The sequence below is a fragment of the Pseudophryne corroboree genome, unplaced genomic scaffold, assembly GCF_028390025.1.
Source record: "Pseudophryne corroboree isolate aPseCor3 unplaced genomic scaffold, aPseCor3.hap2 scaffold_1412, whole genome shotgun sequence".
In the NCBI taxonomy this organism is placed as follows: Eukaryota; Metazoa; Chordata; class Amphibia; order Anura; family Myobatrachidae; genus Pseudophryne; species Pseudophryne corroboree.
The window spans coordinates 5,271-23,065 of NW_026968038.1; the positions used below are offsets into that span (position 1 = coordinate 5,271).

Consider the following 17,795-nt stretch of genomic DNA (forward strand, 5'->3'; position numbering starts at 1 on the left):
ACTTCATTAGAATGACACATGTTTATTTTATCAGAGCAAAGGTCAAAGTCTGACACTGGAGAAGAATAACAAATCAAATATTTTGAACTCTTCCCAAGAAATATGGCAATGATCATCAACTAACCATTGCATACACCAGGGGTGCCACGTGACATCCGGCGCGGTTTGTAGAGTTAAAAGGGGGCATGGCTTCATGGAAGGGGGTGTGGCTTTATGGGAAGGGAGTGGCCCTGCAGTCCAACCCCCATTTTGTATCACACTGGGGGTCCAGGAGATACTGGTCATGTCTACAGTGGTGGCTCCTACACTGTGACAGGAGCCAAGTGCTGCATGTAATGTTACAGTGCAGCCCCTGCCTCCTGTCACTGAAAAATAAAAATGTGCCAACATTTGGCTGTCACCAATCGGTGGACCACCGAACCCCTGTAGTGACACTAATGGCATATATGCAGAATAGAATGGTGTGAGTGTGCAAACCGTACTATAGTGAAGAGAGCTCACTCTATGCTAAAGAATTCCAGCATGAATAAGTGCTGCGGGAAGCGGTATCTACAGCGGTATATCTTAAAAACATGCTCCCACAGTTGCTGTAAAAGACAAAACACCGTTATAGGTATGGTCTGGGAGAAAGCCAAGCATCAACCATCTCAAAGTGTATGGGTGTATTGCATATGTCTATATCTCCAAAGAGAAAACACATAAGCTGGATCCCAAATATGTGAAATGTATCTCACTTGGATACTGCCAAGAAAATAAATGGGGCAGGCTCTGGAACCCTAAAGAAAAAGCTTATAAAGACAGGAGATGTTATATTCCAAATAAACAGTACCTCTTAAAATAAAGCTGAAACAAGATTTGCAGAGCAAGTATATTTTATTGGATATGCTGGCAGCTGGAAGTGTGTCTGAGACTGAGATAGAAACTACCAGTGTAGACATCCAACCACAGAACAGAACTTCTGCAAGATCAAATAGTGGGAAACCACCTAGAAGAAATTATGAGACATTTGCAAATAACATATGCTGTGAAAACCAAAATATCCAAGAAGCAAAGTCAAGTAATGATTGATGTGAATAAAAATCAGCAATAGATAAGGAGTTGAGAGCAATTGGATGTTCTGAGAAAGAACAAAAGCAGACGGGACCATCACCTGTTACAAAGCTTGTCTTATTGCAGAGGGTTATATGCAGAGATCTGGAGTTGACTGCAGTGAAACCTACTCTCCTGTGGCAAGGTACAGTACATTACGCTTAGTCATTGCCTTATCTGCCGTGTACAATATGCTGTTATACCTATTAGACTTTGATGGCTTTCTTAAATGGAGAACTGATGGAGGAAATTTACATGGAACCTCCAGAGCATTACTGTGAGGATATGTTCCAAGAGGGAGAAGTCTGTCTCTTCAAGAAGCTTTGTACTGTCTAAAACAGAGTGGTCATTGTTGGTTCATCAAGTTAGATGCACTACTATAAGAAATGGACTTTGTGTGTTTAATGACAGATCATTATCTACCACAAACACATATAAGAAAAACTCTTTATTATCTGTAAGGATGATCTGTTACTAGCAGCACATCACAGATGTCAATCAGCGGTTAGGTCAAACATTCAAGATGAAAGATCTAGGTCCTGCTCACTACTTGGTAGGCCTGAGAATCTCACAAGATCTAGAGAAAGAGATATCTGCAGTATTTCTATTGGCATGTGCAGTGATATGTTGGTCGCATACAAAGCATCTCACTATAACACTATCCACCACCACGGCTCCAACAGATTAATTCAAGGAAGCATTCCATCGCAAAGAGAATTTGTTTGAACTAAGGGCCTTATTCAGGTTTGTTAGTACATATATTGCACCCCCCCCAAAACGATCATTGCTGCAGACATAGGTCTCAGGACCAGCTGCTTCCCCCATTGGCAGCTGAACATGGCTTGCTTACGAGTTAGTAGCCCTAAGCATCTTTCTCTATTAATACCTTAAGGAAAAATTGCAAATATAGGGGGTTATTCAGAGTTATTAGCAAACCAAAAAAAGTTAGCAATTGGGCAAAACCATGCTGCACTGCACATGGGGCAGATGTAACATGTGCAGAGAGTGTTAGATTTGGGTAAAAAATGAAGCAGCCAGTATTTACCCTGCACAGAAACAATATAACCCACCCAAATCTAACTCTCTCTGCACATGTTACATCTGCCCCACCAGTTCAATTACTATATTATTAAGCACCATGGACGGTCCATGTCTCGCTGTGTGGCCTAAACTCCATGGTTCTCTTCCATACAGGCAAATGATGTTCATGTGCAGCTCCCGACCTTGTGTTCTCTCTCACTTACAGGTATTTCAGAAACGTTGTGATGGTTCCATTAATTTCCTCCGTGACTGGAATTCCTACAAGATGGGGTTTGGTAGCCAATTGACAGAGTTCTGGCTGGGGAATGAAAATCTGCACCAGCTAACATCATCAGGTAATGAGCACTAGCAGGTCACATGATCCATGAGGAACGCGCTGTACAGTATATATAATCAGTAAGGCAGTGGTTCTCAAACTGTGTGCCGTGGCACCCTGGGATGCCGCGGGACTCTTGCAGGGGTGCCTCAGGTTGTTGGTCCAGGACCAATTCAAATTATTTATGATCATTTTAATAGGCAACACCAGTGCTGGTGGCTGTCAATCATAAAATATGTGGACAGACACAAGCATATCATGTAACTCACCACACAGTTGAACCTAAGGATGACATACTGTAAACACAACTTATATATTTCATCTAAATTTCTCAATAAGAAACTTTTGGTCTAGGGGTGGCGTGAAAAAAAATTCTAATTCTCTAGGGCGCCGTGATCCAAAAAAGTTTGAGAACCACTGCAGTAAGGTTTAACTCAGGATCAGCCTGGTGGAATATAATCACATTTTAATAAAAACATATTAAATTAATTTAAAAAAAATCAAGAATAAAATAACTATAAAAATACATATTCACAGTCAGGCAGCAGATTCCTCATACAATTATAAAAAATTATACAATTATAAAAAGACCCTGAGGTATCAGTAACCACTGACCAGGTAGATTTCCCAGCATTTATTTCTGCTCTAGAGACATATTAGTTACTCCTGAATGGACTGCATCAGCTGCAGCCCACAGTAGCTGGATTGTGCTGGCCGAAAGGCAGACAGTGGCTTCCTACAGGAAGCCCATTTTCTGCTAATTGCAGCCCGGTCTGGCAGCCTTGTAGGGAGGAAACACCTCCCAGTGGGACTGCCTGTAGTGTCTCTGACAGGCAGGTAGTACTTCCGTTAGGAAGTCACTGCCAGTCTCAGGGAAGCCAGTGCAGTGTCACGGACTGCATCTAACTTCACAGACTCTGAGCTGAGGTGGCGAATTTTACCTGCAGCCCATAGGCAAAATCTGCCACTTTTTGGGAGGTATGTATGTATGTATGTATGTATGTATGTATGGGTGTAGTATGGTATGCCGGCGGTCGGGCTCCCGGCGACCAGCATACCGGCGCCGGGAGCCCTACCGCCGGCATACCGACAGTGTGGCGAGCACAGATGAGCCCCTTGCGGGCTCGCTGCACTCGCCACGCTGCAGCCACGGTGGCGCGCTACGCGTGCCAGGCTATTTTATTCTCCCTCCAGGGGGGTCGTGGACCCCCACGAGGGAGAATAAGTGTCAGCATGCCGGCTGTCGGGATCCCGGCGCCGGTATACTGTGCGCCGGGATCCCGACAGCCGGCATACTGAAGACCACCCGTATGTATATGTTCAGCACTCCTTCAAATATCAACAGCAAGTTGTCTTAGTGGTCTATGCCTACTACTGTGGGCATTATGTGTGGCACTACTACTGTGGGCATTATGTGTAAGGGACACTACTACTGTGGGCATTATGTGTAAGGGACACTACTACTGTGGGCATTATGTGTAAGGGCACTACTACTGCGGGCATTATGTGTAAGGGACACTACTACTGTGGGCATTATGTGTAAGGGACACTACTACTGTCGGCATTATGTGTAAGGGGCATGACTACTGTGGGCGTTATGTGTAAGGGACACTACTACTGTGGGCATTATGTGTAAGGGACACTACTACTGTGGGCATTATGTGTAAGGGGCATGACTACTGTGGGCGTTATGTGTAAGGTGCACTACTACTGTAGGCATTATGTGTGGCACTACTACTGAGGGCGTTATGTGTAAGGTGCACTACTACTATGGGTGTTATGTGTAAGGTGCACTACTAGTGTGTGCAATATGTGTGGCACTACTACTGTGGGCGTTATGTGTAAGAGGCACTACTACTGTGGACATTATGTATATGACAGACACTACTGTGGGCATTGTGCATAAGGGGCACTATTTTGTAGCATGATGTGTATAAAGGGGTACTACTGTGTAGCGCAACGTGAAGAAGGGACCCTGTAATATGAATCAGGGGCCCTACGTGTGGTATAATGTGAATAAGATTGTGCTACTGTGTGATGTAATTTGAATTGGGAGTACTATTGTGTGGCCATCCTTCATGGTGAGAGCACACCCCTTTCCCTCGGTGTGCGCCTTTGGTGCATGCTGTCCCTTTATTACATATGGGAGGGCACAAATTTAACATTTGCAGGGGAACACCAAACACCCAAGCACTGGCCCTGGCTGTGGCACCAGAATTTGGCTTGCAGGTTGCCTGAAACAGAACCTTGAAGCCTAGATAGCCTCCTGGAGTGTCATCAGTTGCATATATATTATTGTATAGTGTGTCCTAGGGACACTACGGGCATTCAGGTACATCGAGGTCCCCGTAGCCCCATCCATCTTGGACATCAAATGTTTAGGGGCGGTGCCAGCACATTGCAGATTATTGCCCTGTTAGGATCCGGACACCCTTCTGGCCTTCATTGCTGAGAGAGAAGGTTTACTGTGTTCCAAACTTATGTTAATGTGTTGATTCATTCATTCATTCATTCATTCATTCATTCATTCATTCATTCATTCATTCATTCATTCATGTGTATTCTCCAATGCCTATCTGCTAGTGATTCTGTGCTTGTGTCACTGACCTCTGCCTGATTATCTGCTAGTGATTCTGTGCTTGTGTCCCTGACCTCTGCCTGATTATCTGCTAGTGATTCTGTGATTGTTCCCCTGACTTCTGCCTGATTATCTGCTAGTGATTCTGTGCTTGTGTCCCTGACCTCTGCCTGATTATCTGCTAGTGATTCTGTGCTTGTGTCCCTGACCTCTGCCTGATTATCTGCTAGTGATTCTGTGCTTGTGCCCCTGACCTCTGCCTGATTATCTGCTAGTGATTCTGTGCTTGTGCCCCTGACCTCTGCCTGATTATCTGCTAGTGATTCTGTGCTTGTGTCCCTGATCTCTGCCTGATTATCTGCTAGTGATTCTGTGCTTGTGCCCCTGACCTCTGCCTGATTATCTGCTAGTGATTCTGTGCTTGTGTCACTGACCTCTGCCTGATTATCTGCTAGTGATTCTGTGCTTGTGCCCCTGACCTCTGCCTGATTATCTGCTAGTGATTCTGTGCTTGTGCCCCTGACCTCTGCCTGATTATCTGCTAGTGATTCTGTGCTTGTGTCACTGACCTCTGCCTGATTATCTGCTAGTGATTCTGTGCTTGTACCCCTGACCTCTGCCTGATTATCTGCTAGTGATACTGTGCTTGTGTCCCTGACCTCTGCCTGATTATCTGCTAGTGATTCTGTGCTTGTGCCCCTGACCTCTGCCCTATTATCTGCTAGTGATTCTGTGCTTGTGCCCCTGACCTCTGCCTGATTATCTGCTAGTGATTCTGTGCTTGTGCCCCTGACCTCTGCCCTATTATCTGCTAGTGATTCTGTGCTTGTGCCCCTGACCTCTGCCTGATTATCTGCTAGTGATTCTGTGCTTGTGTCCCTGATCTCTTCCTGATTATCTGCTAGTGATTCTGTGCTTGTGTCCCTGACCTCTGCCTGATTATCTGCTAGTGATTCTGTGATTGTGTCCCTGACCTCTGCCTAATTATCTGCTAGTGATTCTGTGCTTGTGTCCCTGACCTCTGCCTGATCATCTGCTAGTGATTCTGTGCTTATGCCCCTGACCTCTGCCTGATTATCTGCTAGTGATTCTGTGCTTGTGCCGCTGACCTCTGCCTGATTATCTGCTAGTGATCCTGTGCTTGTGCCCCTGACCTCTGCCTGATTATCTGCTAGTGATTCTGTGCTTGTGCCTCTGTCCTCTGCCTGATTATCTGCTAGTGATTCTGTGCTTGTGTCACTGACCTCTGCCTGATCATCTGCTAGTGATTCTGTGCTTGTGCCCCAGACCTCTGCCTGATTATCTGCTAGTGATTCTGTGCTTGTGCCCCTGACCTCTGCCTGATTATCTGCTAGTGATTCTGTGCTTGTGCCCCTGACCTCTGCCTGATTATCTGCTAGTGATTCTGTGCTTGTGCCCCTGACCTCTGCCTGATTATCTGCTAGTGATTCTGTGCTTGTGCCCCTGACCTCTGTCTGATTATCTGCTAGTGATTCTGTGCTTGTGTCCCTGACCTCTGCCTGATTATCTGCTAGTGATTCTGTGCTTGTGCCCCAGACCTCTGTCTGATTATCTGCTAGTGATTCTGTGCTTGTGCTCCTGACCTCTGCCTGATTATCTGCTAGTGATTCTGTGCTTGTGCCCCAGACCTCTGCCTGATTATCTGCTAGTGATTCTGTGCTTGTGTCACTGACCTCTGCCTGATTATCTGCTAGTGATTCTGTGATTGTGCCCCAGACCTCTGCCCGATTATCTGCTAGTGATTCTGTGCTTGTGCCCCTGACCTCTGCCTGATTATCTGCTAGTGATTCTGTGCTTGTGTCACTGACCTCTGCCTGATTATCTGCTAGTGATTCTGTGCTTGTGCCCCTGACCTCTGCCCGATTATCTGCTAGTGATTCTGTGCTTGTGTCACTGACCTCTGCCTGATTATCTGCTAGTGATTCTGTGCTTGTGCCCCTGACCTCTGCCTGACTATCTGCTAGTGATTCTGTGCTTGTGCCCCTGACCTCTGCCTGACTATGTGCTAGTGATTCTGTGCTTGTGCCCCTGACCTCTGTCTGATTATCTGCTAGTGATTCTGTGCTTGTGTCACTGACCTCTGCCTGATTATCTGCTAGTGATTCTGTGCTTGTGTCCCTGACCTCTGCCTGATTATCTGCTAGTGATTCTGTGCTTGTGCCCCAGACCTCTGCCTGATTATCTGCTAGTGATCCTGTGCTTGTGCCGCTGACCTCTGCCTGATTATCTGCTAGTGATTCTGTGCTTGCACCCCTGACCTCTGCCTGATTATCTGCTAGTGATTCTGTGCTTGTGCCCCAGACCTCTGCCTGATTATCTGCTAGTGATCCTGTGCTTGTGCCGCTGACCTCTGCCTGATTATCTGCTAGTGATTCTGTGCTTGCACCCCTGACCTCTGCCTGATTATCTGCTAGTGATTCTGTGCTTGTGCCCCAGACATCTGCCTGATTATCTGCTAGTGATTCTGTGCTTGTGCCCCAGACATCTGCCTGATTATCTGCTAGTGATTCTGTGCTTGCACCCCTGACCTCTGCCTGATTATCTGCTAGTGATTCTGTGCTTGTGCCCCAGACATCTGCCTGATTATCTGCTAGTGATTCTGTGCTTGTGCTCCTGACCTCTGCCTGATTATCTGCTAGTGATTCTGTGCTTGTACCCCTGACCTCTGCCTGATTATCTGCTAGTGATTCTGTGCTTGTGCCCCTGACCTCTGCCTGATTATCTGCTAGTGATTCTGTGCTTGTGACCTGTCCTCTGTCTGATTATCTGCTAGTGATTCTGTGCTTGTGCCCCAGACATCTGCCTGATTATCTGCTAGTGATTCTGTGCTTGTGCCCCTGACCTCTGCCTGATTATCTGCTAGTGATCCTGTGCTTGTGTCACTGACCTCTGCCTGATTATCTGCTAGTGATTCTGTGCTTGTGCCCCAGACATCTGCCTGATTATCTGCTAGTGATCCTGTGCTTTTGCCCCTGACCTCTGCCTGATTATCTGCTAGTGATTCTGTGCTTGTGCTCCTGACCTCTGCCTGATTATCTGCTAGTGATTCTGTGCTAGTGCCCCTGACCTCTGCCTGATTATCTGCTAGTGATTCTGTGCTTGTACCCCTGACCTCTGCCTGATTATCTGCTAGTGATCCTGTGCTTGTGCCCCTGACCTCTGCCTGATTATCTGCTAGTGATTCTGTGCTAGTGCCCCTGACCTCTGCCTGATTATCTGCTAGTGATTCTGTGCTTGTGCCCCTGACCTCTCCCTGATTATCTGCTAGTGATTCTGTGCTTGTGCCCCAGACATCTGCCTGATTATCTGCTAGTGATCCTGTGCTTGTGCCACTGACCTCTGCCTGATTATCTGCTCGTGATCCTGTGCTTGTGCCCCTGACCTCTGCCTGATTATCTGCTAGTGATTCTGTACTTGTGTCACTGACCTCTGCCTGATTATCTGCTAGTGATCCTCTGCTTGTGCCCCTGACCTCTGCCTGATTATCTGCTAGTGATTCTGTGCTTGTGCCCCAGACCTCTGCCTGATTATCTGCTAGTGATTCTGTGCTTGTGCCCCTGACCTCTGCCTGACTATCTGCTAGTGATTACGTGCTTGTGCCTCTGACCTCTGCCTGATTATCTGCTAGTGATTCTGTGCTTGTGCCCCTGACCTCTGCCTGACTATCTGCTAGTGATTCTGTGCTTGTGCCCCTGACCTCTGCCTGATTATCTGCTAGTGATTCTGTGCTTGTGCCCCAGACATCTGCCTGATTATCTGCTAGTGATTCTGTGCTTGTGCTCCTGTCCTCTGCCTGATTATCTGCTAGTGATTATGTGCTTGTGCCCCAGACATCTGCCTGATTATCTGCTAGTGATTCTGTGCTTGTGCTCCTGTCCTCTGCCTGATTATCTGCTAGTGATTCTGTGCTTGTGCTCCTGACCTCTGCCTGATTATCTGCTAATGATTCTGTGCTTGTGCCCCTGACCTCTGCCTGATTATCTGCTAGTGATTCTGTACTTGTGTCACTGACCTCTGCCTGATTATCTGCTAGTGATTCTGTGCTTGTATCCCTGACCTCTACCTGATTGTCTGCTAGTGATTCTGTGCTTGTGCTCCTGACCTCTGCCTGATTATCTGCTAATGATTCTGTGCTTGTGCCCCTGACCTCTGCCTGATTATCTGCTAGTGATTCTGTGCTTGTGTCACTGACCTCTGCCTGATTATCTGCTAGTGATTCTGTGCTTGTGCCCCTGACCTCTGCCTGATTATCTGCTAGTGATTCTGTGCTTGTGCCCCTGACCTCTGCCTGATTATCTGCTAGTGATTCTGTGCTTGTGCCCCTGACCTCTCCCTGATTATCTGCTAGTGATTCTGTGCTTGTGCCCCTGACCTCTGCCTGATTATCTGCTAGTGATTCTGTGATTGTGCCCCTGACCTCTGCCTGATTATCTGCTAGTGATTCTGTGCTTGTGCCCCTGACCTCTGCCTGATTATCTTCTAGTGATTCTGTGCTTGTGTCCCTGACCTCTGCCTGATTATCTGCTAGTGATTCTGTGCTTGTGCCCCTGACCTCTGCCTGATTATCTGCTAGTGATTCTGTGCTTGTGCCCCTGACCTCTGCCTGATTATCTGCTAGTGATTCTGTGCTTGTGTCCCTGACCTCTGCCTGATTATCTGCTAGTGATTCTGTGCTTGTGCCCCTGACCTCTGCCTGATTATCTGCTAGTGATTCTGTGCTTGTGTCCCTGACCTCTGCCTGATTATCTGCTAATGATTCTGTGCTTGTGCCCCTGACCTCTCCATGATTATCTGCTAGTGATTCTGTGCTTGTGCCCCTGACCTCTGCCTGATTATCTGCTAGTGATTCTGTGCTTGTGTCACTGACCTCTCCCTGATTATCTGCTAGTGATTCTGTGCTTGTGCCTCTGACCTCTCCCTGATTATCTGCTAGTGATTCTGTGCTTGTGCCCCTGACCTCTGCCTGTTTATCTGCTAGTGATTCTGTGCTTGTGCCCCTGACCTCTGCCTGATTATCTGCTAGTGATTCTGTGCTTGTGCCCCTGACCTCTGCCTGATTATCTGCTAGTGATTCTGTGCTTGTGCCCCTGACCTCTGCCTGACTATCTGCTAGTGATTCTGTGCTTGTGCCCCTGACCTCTGCCTGACTATCTGCTAGTGATTCTGTGCTTGTGCCCCTGACCTCTGCCTGATTATCTGCTAGTGATTCTGTGCTTGTGCCCCTGACCTCTGCCTGATTATCTGCTAGTGATTCTGTGCTTGTGCCCTGACCTATCTCGCATATCTCAGTTTACATATGGCTGCAACCAAGCCCTTACCTCTTGCAATGATAACTGGGGAAAATTACAATATTAACTTTAGGAGGGAGCTTTTATCAAGAACATTTTTACTCCAGAGCTTGAAAGAGTCACATAGGTGTTACTTATGTGATGTAAAGTAACAGAATGGGCTGAGAATTATTAAAATACTGTAGATGCATCTAAGGCTATATGAGGAACTGACCTGTCCAGTCAGAGCCGGCCCTAACCAATATGATGCCCTAGGCAAGATTTTGGCTGGTGCCCCCTAGCACCGCCACTAGTTCTGCAGGAAATGTCTGGCATGAGTCAGCTGGCAGCTCTGCTAAAGTCAGGCGCCTTTTGTTTATGAAAATGCATCTTATTTGCATTACTATGTGGCTAGGATGCACAAGCAGCTTCTGATTAAAATGATATGCAGCATTGCCTATATTCTGTGTGCGACTGTGGCTGTATCTGCATACGAAATGCTACATTACAGTGATTTTCAGGAATACACACAACGTAGCATTTTGTATGCAGATACAGCCGCAGCCACACACAGAATATAGGCATGCCGCATATCATTTTAATCAGCAGAAGCTGCTGGTGCCCCTAAGCATACCAAATGCCCTAGGCATTTGCCTAGTTTGCCTATGCCTAAGGCATACTTACCGACATTTTCTTTCTCCTCTCCGGGAGAAGCCCGGAGAGGAGACGCTGCAGTGACTTCGGGGGGCGGGGCCGGACTGTGACATCACTAAGCCCCGCCCCCGCATCGGGAAATGCCGCGATTCGCGGGTCCGCGGGAAGGGGGCGGGGCTAAAATGACGCGATTTGCGTCATTTTAACCCCTTCTCCACCCGACGGACCCGCGAATCGGGAGGTTATCTCTCCATCCTGCTTGCATCACTAGGGTGCGAGCAGGATGCGGGAGACCTGCCCACTCTTCCGGGGGTGCGGGGGGCTACCCCAAAAAACGGGAGCCTCCCGCAGCTTCCGGGAGAGTAGGTAAGTATAGCCTAAGGCCGGCTCTGTGTCCAGTAGTGTAGTTGTTACAATGAGTAGGAAGCTGAATATGACTGTGATCTAATGTGAGAAGGGAAAGGAGACGAATGAGAAAACATAAGGTTGAATGTAATAGTCTGCATGATGTTGGCATTGCTAAGGTGGTTTTACCTTTTCAATGATGGCTCCTGTGAAACACTGTGCAGACTTCCCGGGTTCTCGCTGATGCCTGTGTTATGCAGACTATCACATTTTACTCATAAACTTAGATAGTGGAAGGAGCTGGGTCCTCCAACCGCAGAGTGTAGTGGTGTCGCACTTCCTGTCACACTGTTGCAGGCACATTGAGTTGTTAGATATACAGTGGTGGTTGAAAGTTTGTGAACCCTTCAGAATTTGCTATGTTTCAGATGAAATTTGGCCTGAAACTACCTCAGATTTTCACACAAGTCCTAATAGTAGATAAAGAGACTAAATGAAACAAATGAGACAAAAAAATTAGACATGCCCATTTCTCATACGTCCTAGAGGATGCTGGGGATGACATCAAGACCATGGGGTATAGACGGGATCCGCAGAAGACAGGGGCTCTCTAAAGGCTTTTCATTAGGTGTGAACTGGCTCCTCCCCCTATGCCCCTCCTCCAGACCTCAGTTTTAGAAATGTGCCCAGGTCGACTGGATGCACTCTGAGGAGCTCTACTGAGCTTCTCTGAAAAGACTTATGTTAGGTTTTTTTATTTTCAGGGAGATCTGCTGGCATCAGACTCCCTGCTTCGTGGGACTGAGGGGGCAGAAGCAGAACCAACTTCGTCAGAGTTTCATGCATAGGCGTGCGCAGCACATTTTATTAGGGGGTGCTCCATCGGAGGGGTGTGTCTAGCACCGCTTTTTGGGCGTGTCTAGCACCATCTATTGACGGTCAATGCAATATAAAATATCCACCCTTGTACCAATCCTAATAAAGCAGATACTTTGTCAGATGTTGTGGTGTGCACCAAACAAACATCCCTGATGGCACTCACTGCAATTACACTGCTCCTCCTCAGCCTGGTCTGGCTCCCTCTCTCTTTCCCCTGCAAGCTGCAGCAGCTTACTTACAAGTCAGTAACTCACTGACACTGACAGTCGCAGACTAGTACTGCTGCTGCTGCTGGGAAAACGAGTGACGTGTCAATGCTGCTGCCGACCGCCTGCCAGTATTGAATTTGTCTTCCTAAGAGGAACGCTGGCTGCATGCTGATCCTCATCAGTGGCTGGCATTGGCATAGCATAGAAGGAGAGAGGTGGGCATGTGGCGGGTGTAGCAGGTGGGCGTGCAAGCATGTTTTTGTACATGGAGGTGGAGCCGGGAGTTTGAAAGCCGGTGGCAGTGGCACCCTTGATTAACCCAGGCGTCCGGTCAGTAATGCAGTCCTGACAAGGTGCAACGCAGAGGGGACAGTAATCAGCCTGCTCGGCGATCATTGCATCAGGCATGTGAGATTGGGGTGCCAGACATTAGGGGGTGCCTGTGCGCACCAGGCACCCCCCCTGGGCACACCTATGGTTTCATGGCTCTGCTTCTGGCTGACAGGACACCATTAGCTCCTGAAGGGAACTGAACACTAGCCGTGTCTAGATGCTCACTCCCACAGCACGCCGTCACCCCCCTCACAGAGCCAGAAGTCAGAAGACAGGTGAATATGAGAAGATTGAACTTCAATCAAGTAAATGACGGCTGAGGTACGACGCGGCTGGCGGGGAGCGCAGCGCGCCATTGCTGCCCACACACACACAGGCACTGCAGGGTGCAGGGCGCGGGGGGGGGGGGGGGCGCCCTGGGCAGCAAAATACCTCTATAAACTGGCTAATAGGGGGCATAAGATGCCCAGGCACAGCCCTACCCCCACTAGTATAAATATTACAAACAGTCTCTGAGGTAAAAAGGGCGGAGCTTCTTCCTCAGGCAGCCAGCACACTGCTCAGCACCATTTTCTCTCTCTCTCCTCAGGATGCAGAGATATAGCTGGTCCTCCTCCACTTCTGACTACAAGTATTCAGGGTGTAAATAAGGGGGGCACAAAGCGATTTGGGTGCTTTACAAATGTGTTTTACTGTGTAAAGAGCGCTGCATTTCAGTGAGCATTCTGTGTTCACAGACATTAAATACAGGCGCTGGGGTTGTGAGCTGGCTGCTCCTATGCTGTGTCCCTCTGACAGATTTTACTGTGGGTCTGTCCCCAAATAAGTCCCAGTGTGTCTGTGAGTGCTGTACAAGTGTGAGGCATGTCTGAGGCAGGGAGTTCCTCCCCGGAGGAAGCCATTTTAGGGACACAGAGTTGTAATGTGGTGGCGCTACCGGCACACCAAGAGCCTGCATGGGTGAAAGAGCTACGTGACAGTATGCATCTGATTAACCGTATATTGGATAAGTCTGAATATAAGGCTGCATGCTGGAGAAAATCTGTGGAAGATGTGATTTTTCAGGATGCTGTTATTCCTTATGCAGACCGCAAAATGGAAACGACATTGAAATCCATTTATGTTACCAATGGTACACTGCTCAGACCCACTATTGCCTGCGCATGGGTGAGTCGTGCTATTGAAAAATGGTCAGAAAGCGTGTCATCAGAAATTGACACGATTGATAAAGATGAGATACTCCTTAAGTTAGGGAATATCAAGGATTCTGCCGCCTACATGCTGGAAGCAATGCAGGATATTGGACTCTTGAGTTCACAAGCCGCTACCATGGCAGTATCGGCTAGGCGGGCCTTATGGATTCGCCAGTGGAACGCGGATGAAGATTCCAAAAGAAACATGGAGGCTCTCCCATATAAAGGTGAGGCCTTATTTGGCGATGGCCTGGATGCGTTAGTCTCGGCGGCTACCGCAGGTAAGTCAACATTTTTGCCCTCTGCGCCTGCACCGGCAAAAAAGACCTATCACCCGCAAATGCAGTCCTTTCGGCCCAATAAATACAAAAAGACGAGAGGTTCCCCCTTCTTTGCAGGTAGGGGAAGGGGAAAGAATCCCACACCGGCTCTAGATTCCCAAGAGCAAAAGTCTACCCCTAATTCTGCCAAATCCCCAGCATGACACTGGAACTCCCTTGTGGGAGGCCGCTCGGGTGGGGGCACGTCTCAAACTCTTCAGCCAGGATTGGATTCTATCTGGCCTGGACCCCTGGGTGTTGCAAATAGTATCACAGGGATACAAACTAGAGTTTCAAGACGTTCCCCGATGCCGATTTTTCAAATTAACCTTGCCAGCTTCTCCGCCAGAGAGAGTAGCAGTAAAAGCAGCAATCCAAAAATTATGTCAAGACCAGGTCATAGTCCTGGTACCGTTGTCACAACAAGGGCAGGGTTTTTATTCAAGCCTCTTTGTTGTTCCGAAGCCGGACGGCTCGGTCAGACCGATCTTAAATCTAAAAGATCTGTTATGCACACCAGTGCCTGCAGGAATGTACAGGTGTCAGAACTGTTATGCACTCCAGTGCCTGCAGGAATGTACTGGTGTTTGAACTGTTATGCACACCAGTGCCTGCAGGAATGTACTGGTGTCTGAACGGATAGGTATGCAAAACAAATGAACTCACAGACAGACTGGGAAATATGACATTACGTACACAGAAGGTGATAGGGTAACAAAATACACACAAAGTGAACAGAGAAGCCCAGAGGCTAAGGAACTGGGTGTCTCCCTAGTATTAGTAATGCTCAGATGGGAAAAGCAAGATGTTGTGTTTTAATACGTAGAGAACCCGAAATGCTGTTGCTAAGGGCAACAGCAAAACCCTAAAGGGTTACCAACGGGTGTGGCAGTAAACTCCTTGGTCAGAGATGGAATGATAGACACAAGGAGAGTCTCCACAATCCTAATTCTCACTTGCCGTGCACAGGTTCAGCTTACTGCCACTAAGCTGACACCTGACACCTTGCACAGTGAGACAGGATTAGGCAGGCAAGTCTTAGAATACAGCCGAAAACTTGCTAAGTTCACAGAGTAGTAAAAGAACCCCAGCAAGCTAAACGACTGACTCCAGTCTTACTGCTAGGTCTGGATTGGCAGAGTGTAGTACCAAATCCCCAGGCCTATTTGCAGTAAGCAACAACAAATACAAAGCTACACAGTACTGGCTAACTTTCAGAAACTGACTAACCAACAAAGATTCAGCAGCATCTGCTTAACCTGAGAAGAGGCCTTATAAAGCAGGTGCTGTCCACGCCCCACTCAGACCTCACAGACTGTGAGCACAAAAACCAGCACCGGATCCCCTGCCGTGCACAGAGCCTGTAACCACTGCACAGCAAAAGACCCGAACCGGAGTATCAGCTGCGCTCAGGTTACTCCGCTAGCACTTGTCTCCCGGTTGCCATGACGACGTGGCAGCACAGGGCAGGAGACCCTAACAAGATCTGAATTTCTTCCTGAAAAGGTTCAAGTTCAAGATGGAATCACTTCGGGCGGTGATTGCCAGTCTGGAGGAGGGGGACTACTTGGTGTCGGTGGACATAAAGGATGTTACCTGCATGTTCCCATTTATCCTCCTCACCAGGCTTATCTGAGATTCGCGATTCAGGATTGCCATTACCAATTCCAGATGTTTCCTTTCGGTCTCTCCACGGTGCCGAGGGTATTCACCAAGGTGATGGCGGAAATGATGGTCCTCCTTCGTCAGAAAGGAGTCAATATAATCCCTTATCTGGACGACCTCCTGATAAAGGCGAGATCCAGGGAGCAGTTATTACAAAACATATCCCTCTCCCTGTCAATACTCCAACAACACGGGTGGATCATAAATTACCCAAAGTCACAGTTGGAACCAACGACAAGGTTGTCTTTCCTCGGGTTGATTCTGGACACAGAAGTTATGAGAGTATTTTTTGGCAGCACAGGGCAGGAGACCCTAACAGTACCCCCCCTCTGACGAGGGGTCAAAGAACCCCTACCACCGGGTTTATCGGGGAACTGCGAGAAGAAAGAGCGTATCAGTCTGGGGGCATGAAGATCACAACTGCGCACCCACGACCGCTCCTCCGGGCCATACCCCTTCCAGTGCACCAAAAATGACAGCCGACCCCGAACCATCTTGGATTTAAGAATCCTTTCAACAACAAACTCCCTCTGGCCACGTATCAGAAGAGGGGAAGATCTTCCACTGGAAGAAGGATTACTAATCGCCCGTTTTAAAAGGGAACAATGAAATGTTTTATTGATACCCAAAGAACGGGGCAGATCTAACTGAAATGCCACCGGATTGATAACCCTGGTGATCTTATAAGGGCCGATGAACCGGGGGCCTAACTTATGAGATGGCTGTCTCAACTTCAAATTCTTGGTAGACAACCAGACGAAGTCTCCTAATTTGAAGCTGCAGGGTCTTTTCCGCTTATCAAAAACCCTTTTGGTCACTAATGACACAGACACAAGGGCTTTCTTCACTTTCCGCCAAATACCTCTAAGGACCGAAACCACAGAGGAACCACCAGGCGTGGAGTCCAGGGGGTCAAAAGAATTGGCCTTAGGATGATGCCCATACACACAAAGGAAGGGAGAGATCCCTGTAGCAGAGTGAGCCGCGTTGTTATAGGCAAACTCCGCCATGGACAGATGAGCAACCCAGTCAGTCTGACACTTGGAGACATAACACCTGAGGAACTGCTCCAAGGACTGGTTCACCCTTTCAGTCTGCCCATTAGACTGCGGATGGTAGCCTGACGACAAGCTAACAGAAATCTGGAGATCGGAACAAAATGCCCTCCAGAATTTGGCCACAAACTGGGATCCGCGGTCAGAGACCACATCAAGTGGCAACCCGTGGAGACGCACAACATGCAGCATAAATAATTCAGACAGGCGTCTGGCCGATGGCAGCCCAACCAGTGGAACGAAGTGCGCCATCTTCGAAAACCTGTCAATGACAACCCAGATGGCTGTCATCCCCGAGGATTTGGGCAAGTCCACCACAAAATCCATTGAAATGTGGGTCCATGGCTTAGATGGGATAGAGAGTGGATGTAATGGGCCAACAGGAACCCCTCTAGGAGTCTTATTTCGGGCACAGATGTCACATGCCCGAACCCACTGATCCACATCCTTAGCCACCGAGGGCCACCACACCGCCCTAGATAGCAACTCCCGAGTTCTGGCAATACCCGGGTGACCTGCCGACTTCTTGGCATGGAATTCCAGGAACACTCGCTGTCTTAACCTAGGAGGCACAAACAAAAGACCTACCGGAAGGTCTGGAGGAGCCTGCTCCTGTGCTCTAAGGACTAATGATAAGAGGTCCTGGGTAATGCCCACTTTAATACATGATGGGGACACAATGGGCAACGGCTCCTCGGTGGTCTCCTGGATTGGAGCAAAACTCCGCGAGAGCGCATCAGCCTTGATGTTTTTTGACCCAGGGCGATATGTTATCAAAAAATTCAAGCGAGCAAAAAACAAAGCCCATCGTGCCTGCCTGGCATTGAGAC

General features: G+C 48.2%; 1 protein-coding gene across 1 annotated transcript in view; it reads left to right on the forward strand.

The window, feature by feature from the left end:
- Nucleotides 1–2,335: 2,335 nt before the first annotated feature.
- The window catches only part of LOC134995858 (ficolin-1-like), a gene marked incomplete at its 5' end in the record, with an annotated part of 120,391 nt that continues 104,931 nt past the window's right edge, over nt 2,336–17,795 (forward strand). Inside the window, one exon of the mRNA XM_063951141.1 lies at nt 2,336–2,465. Coding sequence (XP_063807211.1) covers nt 2,336–2,465 — 130 coding nt within the window. The remainder of the gene's footprint in view (nt 2,466–17,795) is intronic.